Source organism: Perca flavescens, chromosome 23, assembly GCF_004354835.1.
Source record: "Perca flavescens isolate YP-PL-M2 chromosome 23, PFLA_1.0, whole genome shotgun sequence".
In the NCBI taxonomy this organism is placed as follows: Eukaryota; Metazoa; Chordata; class Actinopteri; order Perciformes; family Percidae; genus Perca; species Perca flavescens.
In genome coordinates this window covers 17,692,835-17,712,197 of record NC_041353.1, presented here as the reverse complement: position 1 = coordinate 17,712,197, position 19,363 = coordinate 17,692,835, and the positions used below count along the sequence as shown (strand labels likewise).

At 39.7% G+C, this 19,363-nt stretch overlaps 1 protein-coding gene across 2 annotated transcripts in view; it reads left to right on the top strand.

The window, feature by feature from the left end:
• The first annotated feature begins 2,353 nt into the window (after positions 1–2,353).
• The window catches only part of gramd4a (GRAM domain containing 4a), a 56,522-nt gene continuing 39,512 nt past the window's right edge, over positions 2,354–19,363 (top strand). For both annotated transcript variants that reach the window (XM_028570381.1, XM_028570380.1), the window contains exons 1-2: positions 2,354–2,745; positions 12,559–12,772. In XM_028570381.1, the coding sequence (XP_028426182.1) occupies positions 2,717–2,745; positions 12,559–12,772 (243 nt within the window). In that variant the 5' untranslated portion in view covers positions 2,354–2,716. The remainder of the gene's footprint in view (positions 2,746–12,558; positions 12,773–19,363) is intronic.

Sequence of the window (19,363 nt, the reverse complement as noted above, 5' to 3'; positions counted from 1 at the left end):
TTTAACACAATAATGACATATTATCCAAGTTGCTATGGAAAAGTTAGCAATAAGTGGCCTGTTTACACATGCAGCAGATTATTAGCAACATTAGCATTTATTTGGAGTTGTGTCTCTGGCCACCTGACATTTGTGAGTTTAGTTTTGAATCTCCTTTTAGCTCTGTTTTTGGTCTCTGCCAACTGCTGAGAAAAATATCAGGCTATTTAGCTGTTTTATCCTCCCCAATGTTCACTAGCTAGGTGCTATTCATCCCATTGCCAGACCTATTTCCACAGTGTTGCGTCAGCGTCAGTGCTGGAGTAGCTCGGTGCTAAGTTTGTCTGGCTTTTTGTTGTTGTTGCTTAAAACCATGCTTAATAAAGTGGTACCCAGCAGTTCTGCAGATAGTACAAACAGTATTCTAATGTGTGGTAACAATACATTGCCTATATTACATTCTGGAGCCATGCTCTTCACAGTTTTCCTGCTGCTTTTCACATCATCTAATCAGTAATGCAAAGTACTGTCCTACTGGACATTTCTCTATGGGAATCTAAATATCCCTTTTCTGTTCTCTAAAGGTCCACAGAAAGTACTCATGAACTGGACATGGAAGGTCTTCTCTGTCAGTGCCTCAGACATTTGCCTATACAAATGTGAAGGCAAGCTAAACGTGCGCTATCTCTCTCCATCAGCCGTTTAGTCTTTAGTAGCAGCTAAAGCCACACAAACATGGACTTCTTGTCAACAGAAGCCACACCTGGGAGACGGTAAGAAACAGCTTTGACTTTTTCTAACTGTTTGACCAACCTAATGATGGGATAAAATGATGAAAGTCTGATCCACTTGAATTGAATTCTTACTGTATGTAGGCTGCTCACAGACAGTATGTCCGTGGTGAGGAGGAGGTGGCAGCAACACGGCAGCCGCAGGACAACCAGGCCGAAGCTCTAGTGAGGACAAGACTACACTGATCCTCATCGGCCTCATTGGTAGTCTGACCGCAGACGTAGAAAGTACTTGTGATTACTTCCCCCGTAATCTATGGTCTCATCTCAGGGGTCAGGAGTCAGTTGACTCCTATTTCTCTCCCTTACTTTATACCCATCACACTCTTCGGCCCTTCAAACCCCTCTTCTTTTTTGTCCATTTCGATCACAAATTCATTCGCACTGTATAAGTGCAGCAACAGGAGGATTGTCAGAGGTATCTGTTAACTCAAGTTCACTTCATCACTCAGAAACATGGTTGCTGAAACAGAGGGATAAGTGGGACTTCAGCGAAGACTCCTGGATTCCGTTACTTGCAGAAGGCAAGAAGAAGCTCACAGAAAACAAACATGCAAAGGTTAGCGCTTCATGTTTTTTTGGTTCCGAATTTTATTTTCAGGATTTGTGGAATACTTTATTTGCAGGAGTAATGATGCTCAAGTGTCCATTTATCTATTCAGCCTACTTGAACTCATTGACTTATTTTAGACATCAACCATCAGTAGGCTTTACAAGAAGTGGAACACAGAGCGACCTGTAGGAGAGATGGTAAAAGAAGCCACCTTTAAACTTAACAAATACATATCTCCACGTATTTAGACTAACATAAATTGTTACTTATGGTTACATTAGGGTCAAGTCATAGGTTATGAGGTCATAATAAGTAGTGATTCAAGGATTGAGCTTGTAAAAAAGAAATAATCTGATACAAAAATGAACCTAATAACTAAACTACTGTATACAGTAGATTCTAGTAAACTGCTATTCAAACAGTTCTGTCAGAGACGGGGCCAGAACTACCAGGACAATGAGGTCATTCCCTCAGTATTTTCTTCTGGGAATTTTGGGGGTTTAGCAACCTACCTTGGGCAGATTATATTCCACTGTTAAAAAACTAATTTCAGTATTTTTCCACCAGAATTTTTGGTTCCTGTGTGCGGAAAGGGCTTTGAAACAGTATTTTGACCTTGTCATTAAAGTATTTTAATGGTCTGTAATTCCCTTATTTGTTATAATTTCTTAATTCTGGAAGATTCATGGGAATAGGCTAACTATTTAATTTGACAGGGAAAACAGACAAGGTTCAGTTATGGGGCATTTCTTTTCATATACTTGAATAAAGGAGATGAGGGCAAAACTCACTGCACCACAAAGTCAGAAGGAATGGTACTAGTAGCCTAACATTATTAGTCGTCTTTTTGGTTAATTAAAAGATAAAACCGGAGTGCTTAACGACGTTGTAATCAGGCCATTGTTTACCCACGTGTTTTATTATTTAACACTACGTGATAGTGGCAGCCACAGGGCGGTGGTAAGAGGCAGAGGTGACAGTGTTTCCGTCCAGCCTCTGAAGCATCATTTACCGCTAACGGCCCCTTTAAGAAAGCAGCGCCGAACACTGACGAAATGTCCTCGGCCCAGCTCCCTGCCCGTTTCTGCGAGATCAACAAGACGAAGGCAAGCTTATAGCTAACGTTTAGTATCTGCAAGCTCAGGGCAGCTCTCTCCAGTCCAGACAGGAGGGAGACGCAACTGGTATCTTTTTCTCAGTGTTTGCCTGCCTAACCGCTCAACGCTCAGCGGGAGACGGAATTTAGCGAGTCGGTGGACAGACGAGCGGATATTGTTGGGGATGGATGGACCAAGTGAGCAGTTTTCGCCGTCGTGAGACTGGCGCTAATTTGGACGTCCTGAGCAGCAGGTGTACTGAAGGATAAAGCGGACTAAAGGCAATCTCAGTGTTCATGAAACTTTGCTACGATTTACGTGCTGGGTAAGAAGACTTTATCTTTATAACGTTCTTCAAATGTTTATTGTTAGAAAACAATTGACGTGAAGGGTATGTTATATGCCAACCGCCTGTCTTAGCCTACTGTTTGGTCGGGGTCAGCCAAAATGCGGATTAACTGTTACAGTATTTCTCATGTTGTGTAACGTTATGTTGTTACAGATGTGAGAAAATGTCCGACCGTTTGAGGGTTTATTGTTAACAGTTAACTCGAGGCCTAATGTTAGCTAGCTAAATTCAAACTCCAGCGTTTAATTCAGTCGCTGACTCAACTGCTATTTACAATATAACGGAATCATTTGAATTCAACAGTGCAGTGTGGCCTAGCTAGCTAACGTTAAACTGTTACCTTACCATCGTGAACATCAAAGTCTAACGGTCGTCTGCTGCCTTCAAACACCCGTAATTACAATACCACTGAAACATGTTACAGCTACTTTGCATTCATATTTCCTTTTCTTTTTCAAAATGAATTATGGTTCAGGTTTTCATTCATGTTTGGACATTATGCAAATTAACTTGCAGACTTGAAACTTGACCTGAGACACTGAACAATTTAACGTTACATTTTTTTTTTTTACGTTTTTGTCAAAGATAATGTACCGTACCTTTACCAGAGGTGCATTTACAATAATATACATAACGTTATAATATAAAAAAATATTAGAAAACGTGATACAAATTCAAATCAATGTATCATCGGTCTATGAGAAATGTATCAAACACAAAATTAGTCTTTTTAAATTCTCTTATATAGTGTTGCCATATTGATGCAGTTCTTGATAGAAATGTCCAAGGTTTGGTTTGGAGATCATTTCTTCTTGTGAATGTGGAATTCTCCTAATAATGAAATGAACTGTAGAAAAAAAAAACTATATACTATACTAAACCTACAAGAATGTCGTTATACTGAAATGTAATTGTTTGCGGCCAGCTTTCCTTCTTACAAAATGTTGAACATCAACCCAAAATATTCTGCTATACAATGCAGTGATAAACCAGATGACACTTTCTTTCTGAAAACTGCATAATGATTCGAAAAGTGCTGGGGTGATATGTTCACTTACAGTAGGAAGCTCTGACATCTAAGATGTGAGAGCACGGTTTTAAAAGGTGCTGTCAAACCAAAATAAAATTTCCCATTCTTATCAGTGGGAAAGTGGGGACAAGCATTCGATTTCTGCCCTGAATTGATCCCGCCTCGTTCGCCTCACACAGAGTACAAATTTGGTGACACTTTGTCCCCATTGTCCATCTAATTTGAGAGAGAGGTCAGATTGACATGTTGTTAAGGAAGTATTGATGGTTCATGTCCTGGTTTATATAACTGCATGGTAAAATAATAGCAGTTGAGTAGGAGGGACACTGCATTGAAGGCAGTGAGTGCCAGGGCAGGGTTACTAGAGGGTAATGACAAAGTATTTTAAGGCTGTCTATGGTAGCCATGGTAGTCCACTGAATTTTAAATCATCCTTGTCAAAAACCTCATGCTAATAATATCAGTGCTCAGATAGCTGTTCAGCAGGGGGACTCTAAATCCATAATAGTTGTCATGTACTCTGACATTTTCAAAAAGAGTACAGGAAATTGGTTATGAACTATCTTATGTCTCAGAATGAAGATGAAAATGCTGAAAAAAAAGAGACAAATCATACATTTTTTGTCATAATTTGCATATCAGTGGTGTTTATAACGCAAACTAACCATTTTAAAAAGCTGCACTGAAAAAAAAAATTACCTGGACATGATGTTGGCTTTGAAATGCATTCCATAACTGACTTTTATTTGTGTTCAGCCAACTACATGTTGCCCGTAGGGCTGCACTAGTGAGCTAGATAAAAGCTAGTGCATTCTTGTCATTCCTACCATATCTTAATTGTTCTTGTTTCCAGATTTGTTGACTGGGACTCTACTGAGACCCCTGTTTAACCTCCAACTACAAACAGAGCAGAATGTGTCTAATAGGTCTAATTAAAGTTCATCATATCTGCACTCTCTTCCCTCCCTCCCACGCCATCCCCAGGGTTGACATCAAATAAAAATAAGAGGCTTGATGAAAACATTTATGATAACAATGTGTATTCAGATTGAGACTTTGTTTCTTAGATAGTGGGCAGTTTGGTTGGAGAGGTGATACAATAGTTGCTTGTAGGCCTGTTCGTAAGAATGGGACCTGGCAATAGGGCTGCACAATTAATCGCAATTGTATCGAAATCACAATATGGACTAGTGCAATATCCAAATCGCAGATTTGTTAATGGCAAAATAGCCTATGTGTCAAACCATTCTGAATTAGGTATTGTGGTGCTGCAGAGATGTCCCAGCTTACAAATCCTATCTTACAGGAAACATCTTTGTTTGGTACAGATCCTCGCAAAAATCACACTATAATTGTTTTAATTTCTTTCAATAATTAATAATTTTCAATGGAAATGATACAAAAACGACCATTCCCTCCCAATATCGTGAATCATATCGCAATATCAGTCAAAATAATCGCAATTAGATATTTTCCTCATATCATGCAGCCCTACCTGGCAACATACTTAGTCTCGTTACAGACAGTTATTATTCATCACGGCAGTAGCCTGATGTTTTTTTTTTTCTTCTGACCATCTGTTGCCTGTCTCTTCATTATGAATGCAGGAAAAGTGATAAACAAAAGCTGAAGCTACTCATTGGAACATTCTATGTAATTCTGGCAATGAAATGAGATATCCAAAGGTCATGTTAAAATCTCTCTCTGTCTCACAGTGTCTTATGGAACTTGTAGAAGTTGAGATAAGCTCTACAGGTGAGCCTCCTGCTATACTGAGCCTTGTTTCTGGGTCAATGATGAAAAAGGGTTGGCAAGATGAGAACATTGAAAAGCTTTGAAAAAGCTTTTTTAAAGGCATTCTTGAGTTTTGTTAAAATATATATTTTGTGTGTACATTTTATTTCATTTGAAATAGGATTTTCACTGTTTTTTTTTTTTTTTTTTTTCCCCAAGTGGTGTAACCACAAAGGAATGATAAATATTTAATATTTCATCCACTACATTGTTTGTGAGTGCACTCATACAAATAACTCCTATTTCAAAATGTCACCCAAAAATAGATTAAGGATTCTAAATTTAAATTATATTTGTTATTGCAATATCAAGTGGTAGACGTGCTGGAAACAACTTTTGTTTTCTAAATAATCTTGGACAGAATGTGTTTTTACAGTGGATTAGAGTATTCCATTTTATCAAACATTAAGTTACCTGCACGTCATATTTTCAAGAAAAATACTGGTTACCCCATTTGACACAAACCAGTTACACCACCTGACGTGATGCTTTTATAGTCAAAAACCTTGTGGATGATGATAGATTGGCCTTGCATGGTTGTATGCAGCACATTCGAGAGAGAGCACCTATATGAGGAAACAAGGTTTTCATAAGTTCCCAAAACGGAAACCCTACACTGGCATTTCCAGCTAACAAGCGCTCATTATCAAACTTTCTGTTATTTGGAAACATAAAACCTGACTGCCTAATGTCCCAGATAATACAGAATGTGGCCTACTTGTGTGAGTACTCTCGCCTGTGTTGTGTGTGTTGTGTACTCAACAGTATGTGGTTGTTTGAGTAATCCACTTACACCCCCCTCTTTTTTTCCCTTCATGCATGGTTGATAGGCAACCGTTATATAGGACATAACTGGTGAAAGAGCTACTCTCATTTGGCTATACCATGCCAGTATCCTCTTATAGATGTACATAGCCAGGGGTTATAGTAAGGTCATGTCCCTGAATAGTTATTAAAGTAAGATGAGTGTGTTGGTGTACAGCTGAAAACCTAAAGGTGTGTCTGCCTAACATTCAGTGTACATTATGAGCCAAACAAATTGATAATCAGATGAAAAGTAACCATGACCTGGTACTAAAACATAAAAGAATGTGATGCATGTTTTAGCGCTCATAAATGGTTCCAAACAAAGAACCATAATAATGCAAAATAAATGTAAAACATTGCAGGCTTTACTTGTAATCTTGGCTTGTGATTAGTGTAATGTGGTGAAGACATAGGGCTGCTCAGCTCAGAAGGAGAATTAGGCTGCTTTACAGGATGCTATGACCTAGAGCAAAAACAAATAGTCAAAAAGACAGAAAATGAAATGAATCACAAAATTATTTTTAAGAACAGTAAATATACTGCTTCCAGCTTCTAAAATGTGATTATTCCCTGTTTTTTCTTCTATGATAGTAAACAATTTCACCATGGGCTCTGGAAACTTGTGATTAAGCTATTGGTTGATATTATATTGACCAATGGATTAATCAATTAATTGAGAAAGTAATTGCTAGATGAATCGATAACAAAAATGAGCCCCAAAGATGTTTTCTATAATTTTTTGTGGGACTCTGATATGGCAGACTTCAATACTGCGGCTCCACCGCTCAATAACGACTTTACATCTTGTATCTTGAATATCATTGACCAACAATGGATGTTTCTTAAATGCATTTTAATTATGAAAAATAGTGCATACCAACAGTCCAAAACCAAAATATAGTCAATTTACAGTGATCTATGTGTAAAACTTGATATAAATCCTCACGTTGTTTTTGTCATTTTAACGACTTGTGTGACAAAACTGATGATCAAAATAGTTGATTAAACTTCTGTCGATTTAATTTCAGCTCTAGTAGAAACTACAGTTGCAGTATTTGAAGATTACATTACATGATTGTCTGTTATAAAATTGAGAAATACTGATCCGTTGGGCAACAGGCATTAGACTGCCTCTTACAGCCTGATAGCCAGGAATGACTGTGATTGGCTGTTGCATTGAGTGTGACCTGTGTGACCAAGAGTAACCTCAAGCTACTATGGGTTATGAGGAGAAGATTAGGCAGACAGACATAAGTGTACACACACACACACACACACATGCACGCACACACACACACACACACACACACGTGCGGACACACACACTCAAGCACACTCAGAAACGGTAGGCCTATACTGTAGGCTTGTACAGCAAACACACACCAGGCTTGTTAAGCTACTCACCCTTAACTAATGCAGTGTTTCCCATACATTGATTTACCTGTGGCAGCTGCCACAATATAAACGTTGACTGCCACATATTGATTTGCTATTTTTTTTTTTTACTATTTTATAATGGGTAAAATCTTATTTCATTGTAGAGCTGCGCACAGCACATTTATTCTCTCTCTCTCTCTCTCTCTCTCTGTTACTTTCGGACCCGTCTATGATTAGTCCTGCGGCTGCCTCGTCACTTTGACTGCTTTCACAAGTTCACCTGGAACTCCTAAGATACAAGTCAGTATTGTCAGTTTTTCCACAGAGAGCCTAACGTTAGCTACGATTGCTGACATTAGCTAACGTTAGAGGTTTTTACAGCGCACTCTACATAACATCAGTTACTTTTTGGTAGGTAAACTAGTGGCCGTTTAGCTCAGTTGGTAGAGCAGGTACCCATATACAGAGGTTTATTCCTCAATGCAGAAGGTCCAGGGTTCCAATCCAACCTGTGACTGTTTTCCTGCAAGTCTCCCTCCCTCTCTCCCCCCTTTCATGTCTGAGCTGTCCTATCGTTAAAGGTGGAAATACCCATAAAAAATCTTGGGTGGTGATGGCGCAGTGGATATGACACATGCCTTGTGTGTGGGAGATCTTGGTTCAATTCCCACTGCGATACATCAACAATGTGTCCCTGAGCAAGACACTTAAACGGACTTAACTCAACATACTTGCTGTTTGGGAGTTCCAGGTGAACTCATACATACCGTAGCTGTATGGTGATGCCAGGCTTCGGAGCAGCGGGCTGGGTGTCCAGAAGACTGACGTTCTCTCCCCGCTCTCCTCCCCCCTCAAACCGCTCATTCATCCCTTAACCCCGCCACCACAAATGGACTCTAATTCTCTGGGAAACGCTGTAATGTATGCAGTAATAATCAAACACCATCTGTGTGTGTGTGTGTGTGCTACGTTGTCATTTAGTTTTATGTGCATGTGTGTGTGCATATCTTTGCCTATCTGTTGTTGTGTTGTGTGACTGCACCAGCCTCTCCCCGGGCTGGTGTGTTAGCAATGACTTATGATTAGGTAAAGGTGGATGGAGGTGTCCTTGTGTTTGTACATAACTGAGCAAATGTATCATGAGGCCTGTTTGTGTGTATTCCCACAGTAACATTCACATAGTGATCAGACCTTGAGCTAAAGCCTCTTCCTCCTCCTCCTCCACCTCCTCCTCCTGTCTTTTCATCTTTTCATCCTCCTATTTAAGATGACGTTGTGGTTGAAACTGCCTCTGGACTAGAGAAAGAAATAAAGGAAGATAAAAGAAAATAAATAAAGAAAAGGTAGCACTGCAGTTAAAGGATGCGTGGATTTGCATGGAAACGAGTAATGTGATGTCAAATAAAAGCTTATAGTTTATATAGATTATGGCTGAATGGAGTGTGATTTGTTTATTGCATTTTCAATTGAAAAAAAATGTTAATATCTTGGGTGCATTAGTGACTATTGTTATGGCTTGGTTTTGTGGTAGGTAAGTGTGGGTAGTTTGAGCTCACCAGTGGCTTACTGAGCTGCAGCACCGAGTAGGCTGGCTCAGGTGGTGATTGTGAGAACAGATTTTATTGTGACAAGCATCTGGACAGAAGAGAAGGGTGTGAAGTGTTTATCAAGCTGCCAGTTTCCACTCACCAGTCAACTCTGCGATTTCCACTTATATGTGCCCATGTGGTGGCAAAATGTTTTTCTTTGCCTTTTTTATTTGTGTCTTAGTTCCTCCAACTAGAGCTGGGCAATATATCAAGATTATATTGAAATTGTGATATGAGACTAGATATCGTCTTAGAATTTGGATATCGTTATATCGTAAAATGGCATAAGTGTTGTCTTTTACTGATTTTAAAGACTGCATTATAGTAAAGTGATGTCATTTTCTGAACTTACCAGACTGTTGTAACTGTTCTATTATTTGCCTTTACCCACTTAGTCATTACATCCACATTACTGATGATTATTTATCAAAAATCTCATTTTGTGAAAGCACCAATAGTCGACACTACAATATCGTCTCTGTATCGATATCGAGATATTTGGTCAAAAATATCGTGATATTTGATTTTCTCCATATCGCCTAGCCCTACCTCCCAACACTGATAATAAGGACTAACAGTTACTGCCAGTGCAATGTATTTATTTTAAAATGTTACTATTGAGGTCCTCCAATATGACAAAACAGAATGTGAAATATTAGTCTGTGTGTGTTTTTCCCCGTAAAATGTATTGCTATTCTGCTTGTAAATGCATCCTCTAATAATCCAGGATGTCAGCAGAATAATGTGAGGAAAATAATTTAGTAGCCGGACATCCCAAAAATCATCATTAAGATGGAGCCCTCTGATGTCTGCACTGAGCTCTTTGGACTTTCCCATTGTGATGTGTGTGGCTCAATCGGATGTGTGCAGTCAAAAAAGCCCTAGTTGTACAGGCATAGAGAAGTTACCAACTGTAGGAAAACATAGTCACCAGGAGGTTGAGGGGCAGAATAAGAGACCAGAATGATGTCTAGGCCCCGTGAGGATGGATCTAATAAGGGATTTGGGATGTACCCTTTGCCTATATTTACATGATATAAAAGTAATTGGGTTAATTACTTTCTTACTTTTCATTCATTCAGCCTAAATACCATGTTAATGTGTATTCACTGAAAAAAAAAAAGAAGGTTGCAAGTCAACACTCTACTGAGTTTTTAGAAATGTAAGCATGTTAATTATTCACAAAAACAGTCCTGTGGTTTATCAGTCAGACAACCATCTTCGTAGTCTGTCAGCTAGTCTTCGTGTCAATGTGCTTCCAGTCAAGCAGATTAAATATCTTTGAGGATTACATCAAGAAGAGTAAAACGTAATCTCTTCCCCAATGACAAACCACTGCAGTCAAAAATCAACTCATTCATGTTGACTTCACATTCTGTGGCTTGGTGCTTAGCTGCTGGAACGGAGGACAGATTGTTGTGACACTTTGTTGACATACTGCATTCAGTCATATCTACTCTGATGATGACCTCGTAGAGTAGTACTACAGGGGTTACACTATTTCATTCAGTCAACATTTCTCCTATGAAAGGACTTCATGGAGGTGGTGGCTAGAACGTCAACACTGAGTGCAGTCAGAGTTTTATAGGCCAAAAGGAGGTTTGTGAACTGCAGTTAGGGGATCACTGTTTGCTTGCAGAGGCATTGCCAGTAACAGTTTAGCACCTGTTGTGGTTTAAAAGTGGCACCCATTTTGATGCTATGTCAAATTTGAACTGTAGTTGGCTTATATTGGCCTTTCTTTTGGTGAGCATTAATGAGGTCATATTTGCTGTCTGTATTTTGTTTGTATCAGTGGGCTTCATTTGACGGCAGTATCAGGCTACTGCTCCTGAATGCAGAGGAAACCGTAGCTTGTCTCCTGTGACTCTGTAAGATGACACAAACAGCCCCCACTGTTCTAGCTGTCATCGTTACATCTCGGTCCTTGATACCAAAACACAAGCATTGAGCCTTTGACAACCTCTCACATCCACTGCTGCTGCTCCCCGCCATGGAAATGAAATTAATAAAGGAGGTCGGCAGATCTGCTGCTGTCAACTATTTGCTAGAGGAGAGAAAGGATGTGGTTTTCATGGCTCTAACAGGGTTACTGGTTCCATCTTCCTGTATAGGCCAAAGGGGAGAGCATAACCCAATCACTTACAAGGTTAGAGCTTCAATAGCATCAAAGGTTAGAGTTTGGCATGTGATATATCATGTGTTACCCTGGGGAATTAAAATAGGTGTAGATGTCCGACAATTTCAGATTAGGGTAAATATGGAGTTTACAGTGTACATAGTGTAAGCTTTGAGATGCATTCCAAAATAAGACCCCAAAGAGATAGCACCTAGTAGCATCTACTTTGATAAAATAATCTGTCATCACAGTAAAAGTCACCATTTGTTTAGCTTGACACTGTGAGCATGCTAGTGTTAGTATTTAGCTCAAAGCACCTCATGTCTAAGTACATCCTCACAGAGCTGCCAGCATGGCTGTAGACTCTTATTCTTGTTTGTCTAAAACCCCAAGATACCGCTGAGGGTATTCAAAAGAGATTGTATTTATGTTGTAGATAATCTTTAAACTAACCTTAATGTTCTGTTTTGGGTCCTGGAGACCTGGGCCCTCTCAAAAGCTCAAAAACATACTTAATGTTGTTTTATCAGCTTGATATTTCTAGACTTTTTTTCTAAACATGATTTTAATGACATAGAGACCCCAGCTCTAAAACATGGATTTCCATATATATGCTCTATAGCTGTGATTGGTATTGACAATACTTTTAACACTACCCCTCCAAAAATCCATTAGAATATCTGTTATATAACATTTAATAAATTATTTTGCTGATTACTTCATAAATGACTTTTTGACAAACGAGAGAAATATTTATTCATGCCTAGTCCCTAATATAATATATATATATATATATATATATATATATATATATATATATATATATATATATATATATATATATATATATATATATATATATATAATAAATAAATAAATCATGGAATATAAGCTTTTTGGGTCAAATTACAATGCTTTATGTTCTTTTCCGTATTTTGTCACCTTCATCAAATGTGCAAGTCCAGTTTATAGCAAAGGGAAGGATTACCACTTCAGTACATTTCTATGTATTAGAAAAGCAGTTTATTACACAGCCATACCAACCGTAGCCCCCGTGTTTTGTGTCCCTGCAGGGTTGCCGTCAGCCATGTTAAGGTAAAGCCCAGGTGCGCGGTGTTGACCATGCTAAAGCGCCTGGACAAAATCCGCTTCCGAGGCCCCAGGACGAGAGACGACTTCCCGGATCTGGCCGAGTCGCCGCCTGCCTCCGACAACGAATGTAGCGACGACATGCAGCTGAAGCCCAGAACAGCTCTGCGCGACACAGAGGAGCTCCTGCGAGACCCTGTGAGTGCTCACTGTGTTACCTCGGTTGATATCCTTTTGTCTTTTTCTCATTCTTTCTCTCTTCCTTTTTTGTATCTCTCTGTCTATTCATGTATCATACTGAGTAAATGATTAACTTGCTTATGTCTTTTTAGCCTTGACTGGCTTGGACGAACATAGCAGTGTTTATTTTATTTTTTTTATGTACTCATGAATTATTCCGTTTGAAAAGGACACTTTGACCTCAGTGTGATTTTAGCATAATTTCCAGAATACCACAAAATAAAAACATAGGGAGGGAGAAATTTCGTAGCCGCTGTTTAACCTTTTTGTTGTTGTTGTTGTTGTTTTAGCATCTTTAGCTATCTTAAATACATGTGTAGGACTTAAAACAACCCTATGTTGTTTCACTTAATCCTTGTTTAATTCAACTTTTATCTTGTTTTTGGTTACTCCGTAGAGAAAAGGAGAATGATGGAGGGTGGGGTTGTCATGATGAAAAAAAAAATGGAAGAGATGACAGCAATACAGATTTTCCTATGGGGGACATGGAATAGAGATGGTAATCAACAGCAGAAATAGTGAAAGCAGTGGTGAGATGAAGAGATATTGGATCACAGGAAGGGAATGGAAAAATGAAAGGAGAGAAAAGATTAAAGCAGGCAAAGTGAAAAAGGAGGAAAGAGGACAGGAAATGAGCCTCAGAAGGTTGGTCTCTGAGATGTCTAGAGGGGAGGAGGTGGACAGGATGAAGAGGAAATGGTGAGAAAGGACAAACTTACCAGCCTTGACAAAAAAACAAATCCAGATCATGTTTTCTGATATTTCTACCTCCCACGCTAGATACGGTTCATATTTCATGAAGTCTGCAGATCTCTCTATCGTACTTGTGGATGACTAAATTGGCAGTACCATCGTCATCCTCATTCACATGCACTGATAGGAAGATTTAAGATTAAAAACACAGGATTAGTCGCTTGATTGTATCATTTCCTGAATGAAGGCGCCAGCGATCTCTGTCGTTCTTTTACTTTCTCTCTTTGTTTCTCCTGAAATAGACAGCTGAAATGACTGTTGCATAGGATTATTATTGTGGGTTTTCCTGCATCCCATTGAAAGCTGCACAAGGCCTGGTGGTAAATACTGTAAGTGGTACTTAGTGACAACACCTCATTAGACCATAACCATTGGTTGTGGAGCAATATTTCTTTTAATCGGCGATCTAACTGACTGTAGCCCTTTTTTTTATTCTGTGGGCATGTGCAATATGTGTATTTGCATGGATGTGCCTTCCTGTGTGTACAGTGTGTCTGTGAGCTGCTGTTTGTCTGTATGTGTACGGGTGTTTGCCTGCTTCAGTACCAGCCCGCTGGGAGGGCATCGCCCACATCACTGTACTGATGTCACGCTCAGTAGCCCCAAAATAGATCAAGCTAGCCCCCTTCCCTGCTAGGACACGTACACACACACACACACACACACACACACACACACACACACACACACACACACACACACACACAGGCATGCAATATCATCCTCCCTGCGTAGTGCCCTTCATAGGTCCCTACTGTCCAATTGGAGCCCACCAGAAAAACTCCAGGACCAGATCACATGACCTGCCTCAAAACCTCACCTTTATTACCTCATATGTTAAAACGAAGACAGAGTGTGCCCTTGGGCTACATGCACTGAGACTTTATGACAAACCAGCCTGTGTCTCCATACTAAATAGGCAGAATGTCACTGGGCAGATGGTGTTCAGTCATTGCACAGACTAGGGCTGGGCGATATGGTTGAAAACTGTATCACGATATAAGTTTTTCATATCGGTCGATATTGATAATTATTGATATTTTTTATGACCTATTTAAAATAAGGACCAGGAGAAAAATATATTAAATTTAAACATTTTTATTTTAAACTTAACCCTGCTCTGATTATAATCCCCTCAGTTATAAAAGCAGAAATGTCAACACAACCATGGAAAACACTCAGATAATTAAAATGTAAACAGGTCTAAAATCACAATGAACACTTAACAATTATCTCTTAACATTAAGGTGCAAAATTAAAGAATAAGTAAGAAATGCTTATTAAAGTGTCATAAAATAGTGCAAAGTGTTAGCTAAATATAAGAAACCTGAGAAGGAACTATTTTCTGCAGGTTTAGTGCTAGGTTGGTAACCTGGCTTCTGGACAGTGCTCAGCATGTCTGCCTCCGTTATTTCTTTGTAGCGTTTAGTAAGGCGCTGATGCAGAGTACCTCTCCATGGCGGTCTGCTGCTTGTAATGTTTAGTAAGTCTGATGCAGAGTACCTCTCCATGGCGGTCTGCTGCTTGTAGTGTTTAGTAAGGCGCTGATGCAGAGTACCTCTCCATGGCGGGCTGCTGCTTGTAGTTTTAGTAAGGCGCTGATGCAGAGTACCTCTCCATGGCGGTCTGATGCAGAGTACCTACCTCCATGGCGGTCTGCTGCTGCTTTAGTAAGGCGCTGATGCAGAGTACCTCTCCATGGTGGTCTGCTTTAGTGTTTAGTAAGGCGCTGATGCAGAGTACCTCTCCATGGCGGTCTGCTGCTTGTAGCGTTTAGTAAGATGCAGAGTACGGCGGTCTGATGCTTGTAGCGTTTAGTAAGGCGCTGATGCCTCTCCATGGCGGTCTGCTGCTTGTAGTGTTTAGTAAGGCGCTGATGCAGAGTACCTCTCCATGGTGGTCTGCTGCTTGTAGTGTTTAGTAAGGCGCTGATGCAGAGTACCTCTCCATGGCGGTCTGCTGCTTGTAGCGTTTAGTAAGGCGCTGATGCAGAGTACCTCTCCATGGTGGTCTGCTGCTTGCTTTAGTAAGCCGGCGTTGCTGCTTGCAGATGATTGGCGGTTGCTGCTTGTACGTTGATGGCGATGCAAAGTACCTCTCCATGGCGGCTGTGCTTGTGCCAAAGCTGCAGATGTTGTTGGACGTTGATGGCGAATACGGCTGTGCTCCAAAGTGTGAGCGCGGCTAAAGTGGTAAAACAAGTTTATGGTGTTACCAGTGTAGGTGGGGACGACAGTATGACAACATTGGTCTGACTACGGTCAGACTTATAAAATCCCCAAAACCGCCATACTGACTTTTCCTGTTTTATCAACGATTTCCTCGCTCGCTGCGGCACTCACTTTCCACTCCACGCCGGTTCGGTTATTGAAGAACACGAGACAGCGATGTGGCGCAACCAAACATGATACTGTTACATGATTGGCTGTTAGAGTGTCACTCCCTACGTTGCTAGGTTGCCAGAGATTGAGGGCCTTTGTTCATGCAACCAAACTTGATTCACAACCTCTGGTTTCTTCTGATGAAGAAAAACAAGTTATCGAATGTTTTATCAACCGCATTTTCTATTGATATTGATTATGTGTCTATCGCGATACATATCGTTATCGTTTTATCGCCCAGCCCTAGCACAGACAACTACATGCAACTTCACTGGCCTCGTCTTACTCGTTCTGCTAGTTCAGATGGCTTCCTCACTGCATTTGTCATACTTTGTGTCATCTTTTTCATTATCTATAGTACATCTAAAGTACATTTAGAAACCAGCCAGGTAAGATGATATGATGCAGGTCAAGCAAGTGCTTGATAATAACATAGGAATAATCCCCAATATCAATTAACACTAAATGAATATCATTTTGATTAGATGCATTTCTTTTTTGGATTAACAGTCTCCCAAACCTCCAATGTCATGTAGCCTATTTAAAATTATGATTAAAAGCCACTTCACCAACCATTAGTGCTGAACACCTCTTACATTTGCCACCCCATGCAGAAGTCAGTACTCTCAGTAGGGGGTCATGAATGCTTGAGCCTGTAATCATATCCTCAGGATTTAAAACCTAATCTCTTATCTCTTTCAGTTTTATTTTGAGGGCCAAAGATCAACTCTATAATGGCAAAAATAAATCAATCCAAATACAGTCTGCCGTTCTGAACTGTAATCTCTCCATTGAAATAAGTAGTTAAAGTCAAACTGCAAGTTGTTTTTTATGGTTTTGACTTGTATAACCCATGTTAAATCAAATCAAATGTGGGTTTTTGCCAACTAGCTGTATGAGGTGCTGTGGATTGCACCCTTGCAATGCTGCGGTGAAGGATTGTAGTTGTCTTTTTACTAAGAAGACTGCTGCCTAAATAACTTTGGTAGTCTGGTCTGAGCATACTGAGCTGAAATGTTTTGTGTTTTGTTAAAGTGTTTCATTTGTACTTAAAGTGACAATATTTGAGTTTGCACATTTTGCAGAATTGCACTCTTGGTCATCTGTTGGCAACAAGCTTGAGTACTTCTCAGACAGTGTGCACAATTAAAAAAAAAAAAATGTAATAATAATTCTGAAAATGACAGGGTTAACTGGAAATCCGGTTGGGTAGGGAGGAGGGTGTATGGTTTCTCAGAAAAAAAGTGAAAGTAGAACAGGCAGGTTCAGATAACAATGTCTGTAGAGGATAACCACTATATCAACACATTTCATATTATTTACTCAATTAGCCTGTTAATGTTGACAGCATAGTAATGTAGCAGGATGTGCCATAAACGCCCGATATTCACAGATCAAAGTCACAAATTCCACTGACTTTCTTTTTTTTTTTTTTTTTTACTTTGTGGCCTCAGCTGATTCTCTGAAGCAGTTACCATGCCCTTTTGCTTCACATCCACACATTTTATAAAATGTGCAGTGCACTACTACTGGTACACCTACTGTATGTGGTCTATCGGTGTCCAACACCATTTTCTGTGACATACTAATTCTGTTAATGGTTAATTATTGAACATGGCTGATTAAAAAAAAAAACTACCGCCAGCCTGCTGCACCAACAATGTGCCAAACATGGAGAAGGTCTCTTGTGATATGTGTGTTTATGAGCAGAACAAGGGCTTGAAATCACACCTTATGTACAAACCCTTCCTACTGTCAGACACATTGAGCCTCTTGAGAAAGTTGCAGTCTTAAAAAAGCACACGCCTTTTCACAACATAGAAGAACGAGTATTTAAAAAGTATGTGAGATCCCTGGAGCTGTTCTTTTGGATGAACCAGACATTTCTGTGTCAGTTCTGCACTGAGGCAGCTGTGCAACCCATGGACAGTGACAGTGTCCTTCTAGAGGCCGAGCGCAGAGAGAGGAAGAAGGATCAAATGAGAAGTACAACCGATGACCGAGGAGAAAAGAGACACAATAAAAGATTTATATTAGAGCTACAGCAGGAAATTGCTGATTTGAAGAAGAGAGGTGCAGAGCTGGGTCCACAGTGGACTAAGTGTGGAAACTGTGTCTTGTCTAGTAGAGCCACAACTCTAGGCAAGTCAGTGGACAGCTGTAAATGCTGTATTATGAGTTTAAGTATGGACATGACACAGCACATCCCAAATGTATCCGGTCAGAGACAACAAAAGTGTAAATCATGGAGACACTTGAAATCTGAGAGATTCTTGATTGATTGATTGATGACATTCTACCACGAGGTTCAGGTTAAAGATGGTCTGGTCTTTAGAAGTGACAAAGAGAGTTTATAAATGAGTATCTGGATGTTTTCAGTGTTGGAATAGTTGGGGCTTGTTTGAAAGTTTTTAAATGACTTCATAAACATAAAAAAGCAAGATTGAGTGCATACAAACATTTCAGAATACCTTTTCAGTACTTTGTCATATACATTTCTAGGGCTGCCACCTCTTAGTCGATTAGTTGACTAATCGGTCGTTTTGGTCTTAGTCGACTAAGATTTCTTTAGTTGATAAGTCATTTTTTATGCTTATTCATGCTTAATTACCCATTTCCAAGAAACTTATGAGCACATTTATGGTAAACACAAGATTTAAAGTGGTGCTTTTGCAGGATTAATTGTGGAGAAACTCAGTTTTACAGATGGTTAATTAACTACATTTATATTGTGCTTTTCTAGTCTTAACCACCTCTCAAAGTGCACAGCTCTGTCAATTAAATCAACTAATCGATTAGTCAACAAAATCATATAAGTGTTAGTCGACTAAGAATTTCTTTAATCGAGGACAGCCCTATACATTTAATTTTATTTATAAGGACAACTCATGGTAATCGGCATTACTGTAAATGTGCCTGTGTTAGCCAGCTCGCTAATTTGTAACTGTAGTCCTTTTGGCGAGATGTTTTGAGACCACAGCAACACAAAAAAAAGCAAGACATTAGTACAGGTTAAACATTTACCGACCGATGACAACAAGACGCCATGAAGACAGTAACGGCAACAAAATAAGCATACTCAAGACAGTGCAGAATCCATGCAGAGCAACAGGAAGCAGCATAACATTAGTACCGTAATACATCAACAATATCCACATTCAGTTAATGTAGCCGCGCAAGCAACGTGAAGCGACCAAACCCAGCCGAGCAGTGCTGATTATAGCCATGTTTTGACACGTGGCAAGGAGACGAATGAAATGCAACAATCATGACATCGCTCTATGCGTTAATGTAGAATTTTGTCTAAGTCAAATGTACTCCAGTAAAATGCCGTGGTCTGTTGACCGTTACACACATAAACGTGTATCATTTGGTTTGATTCTTTTGGTGTTGGTGATTGATTGCAGTTCATCTA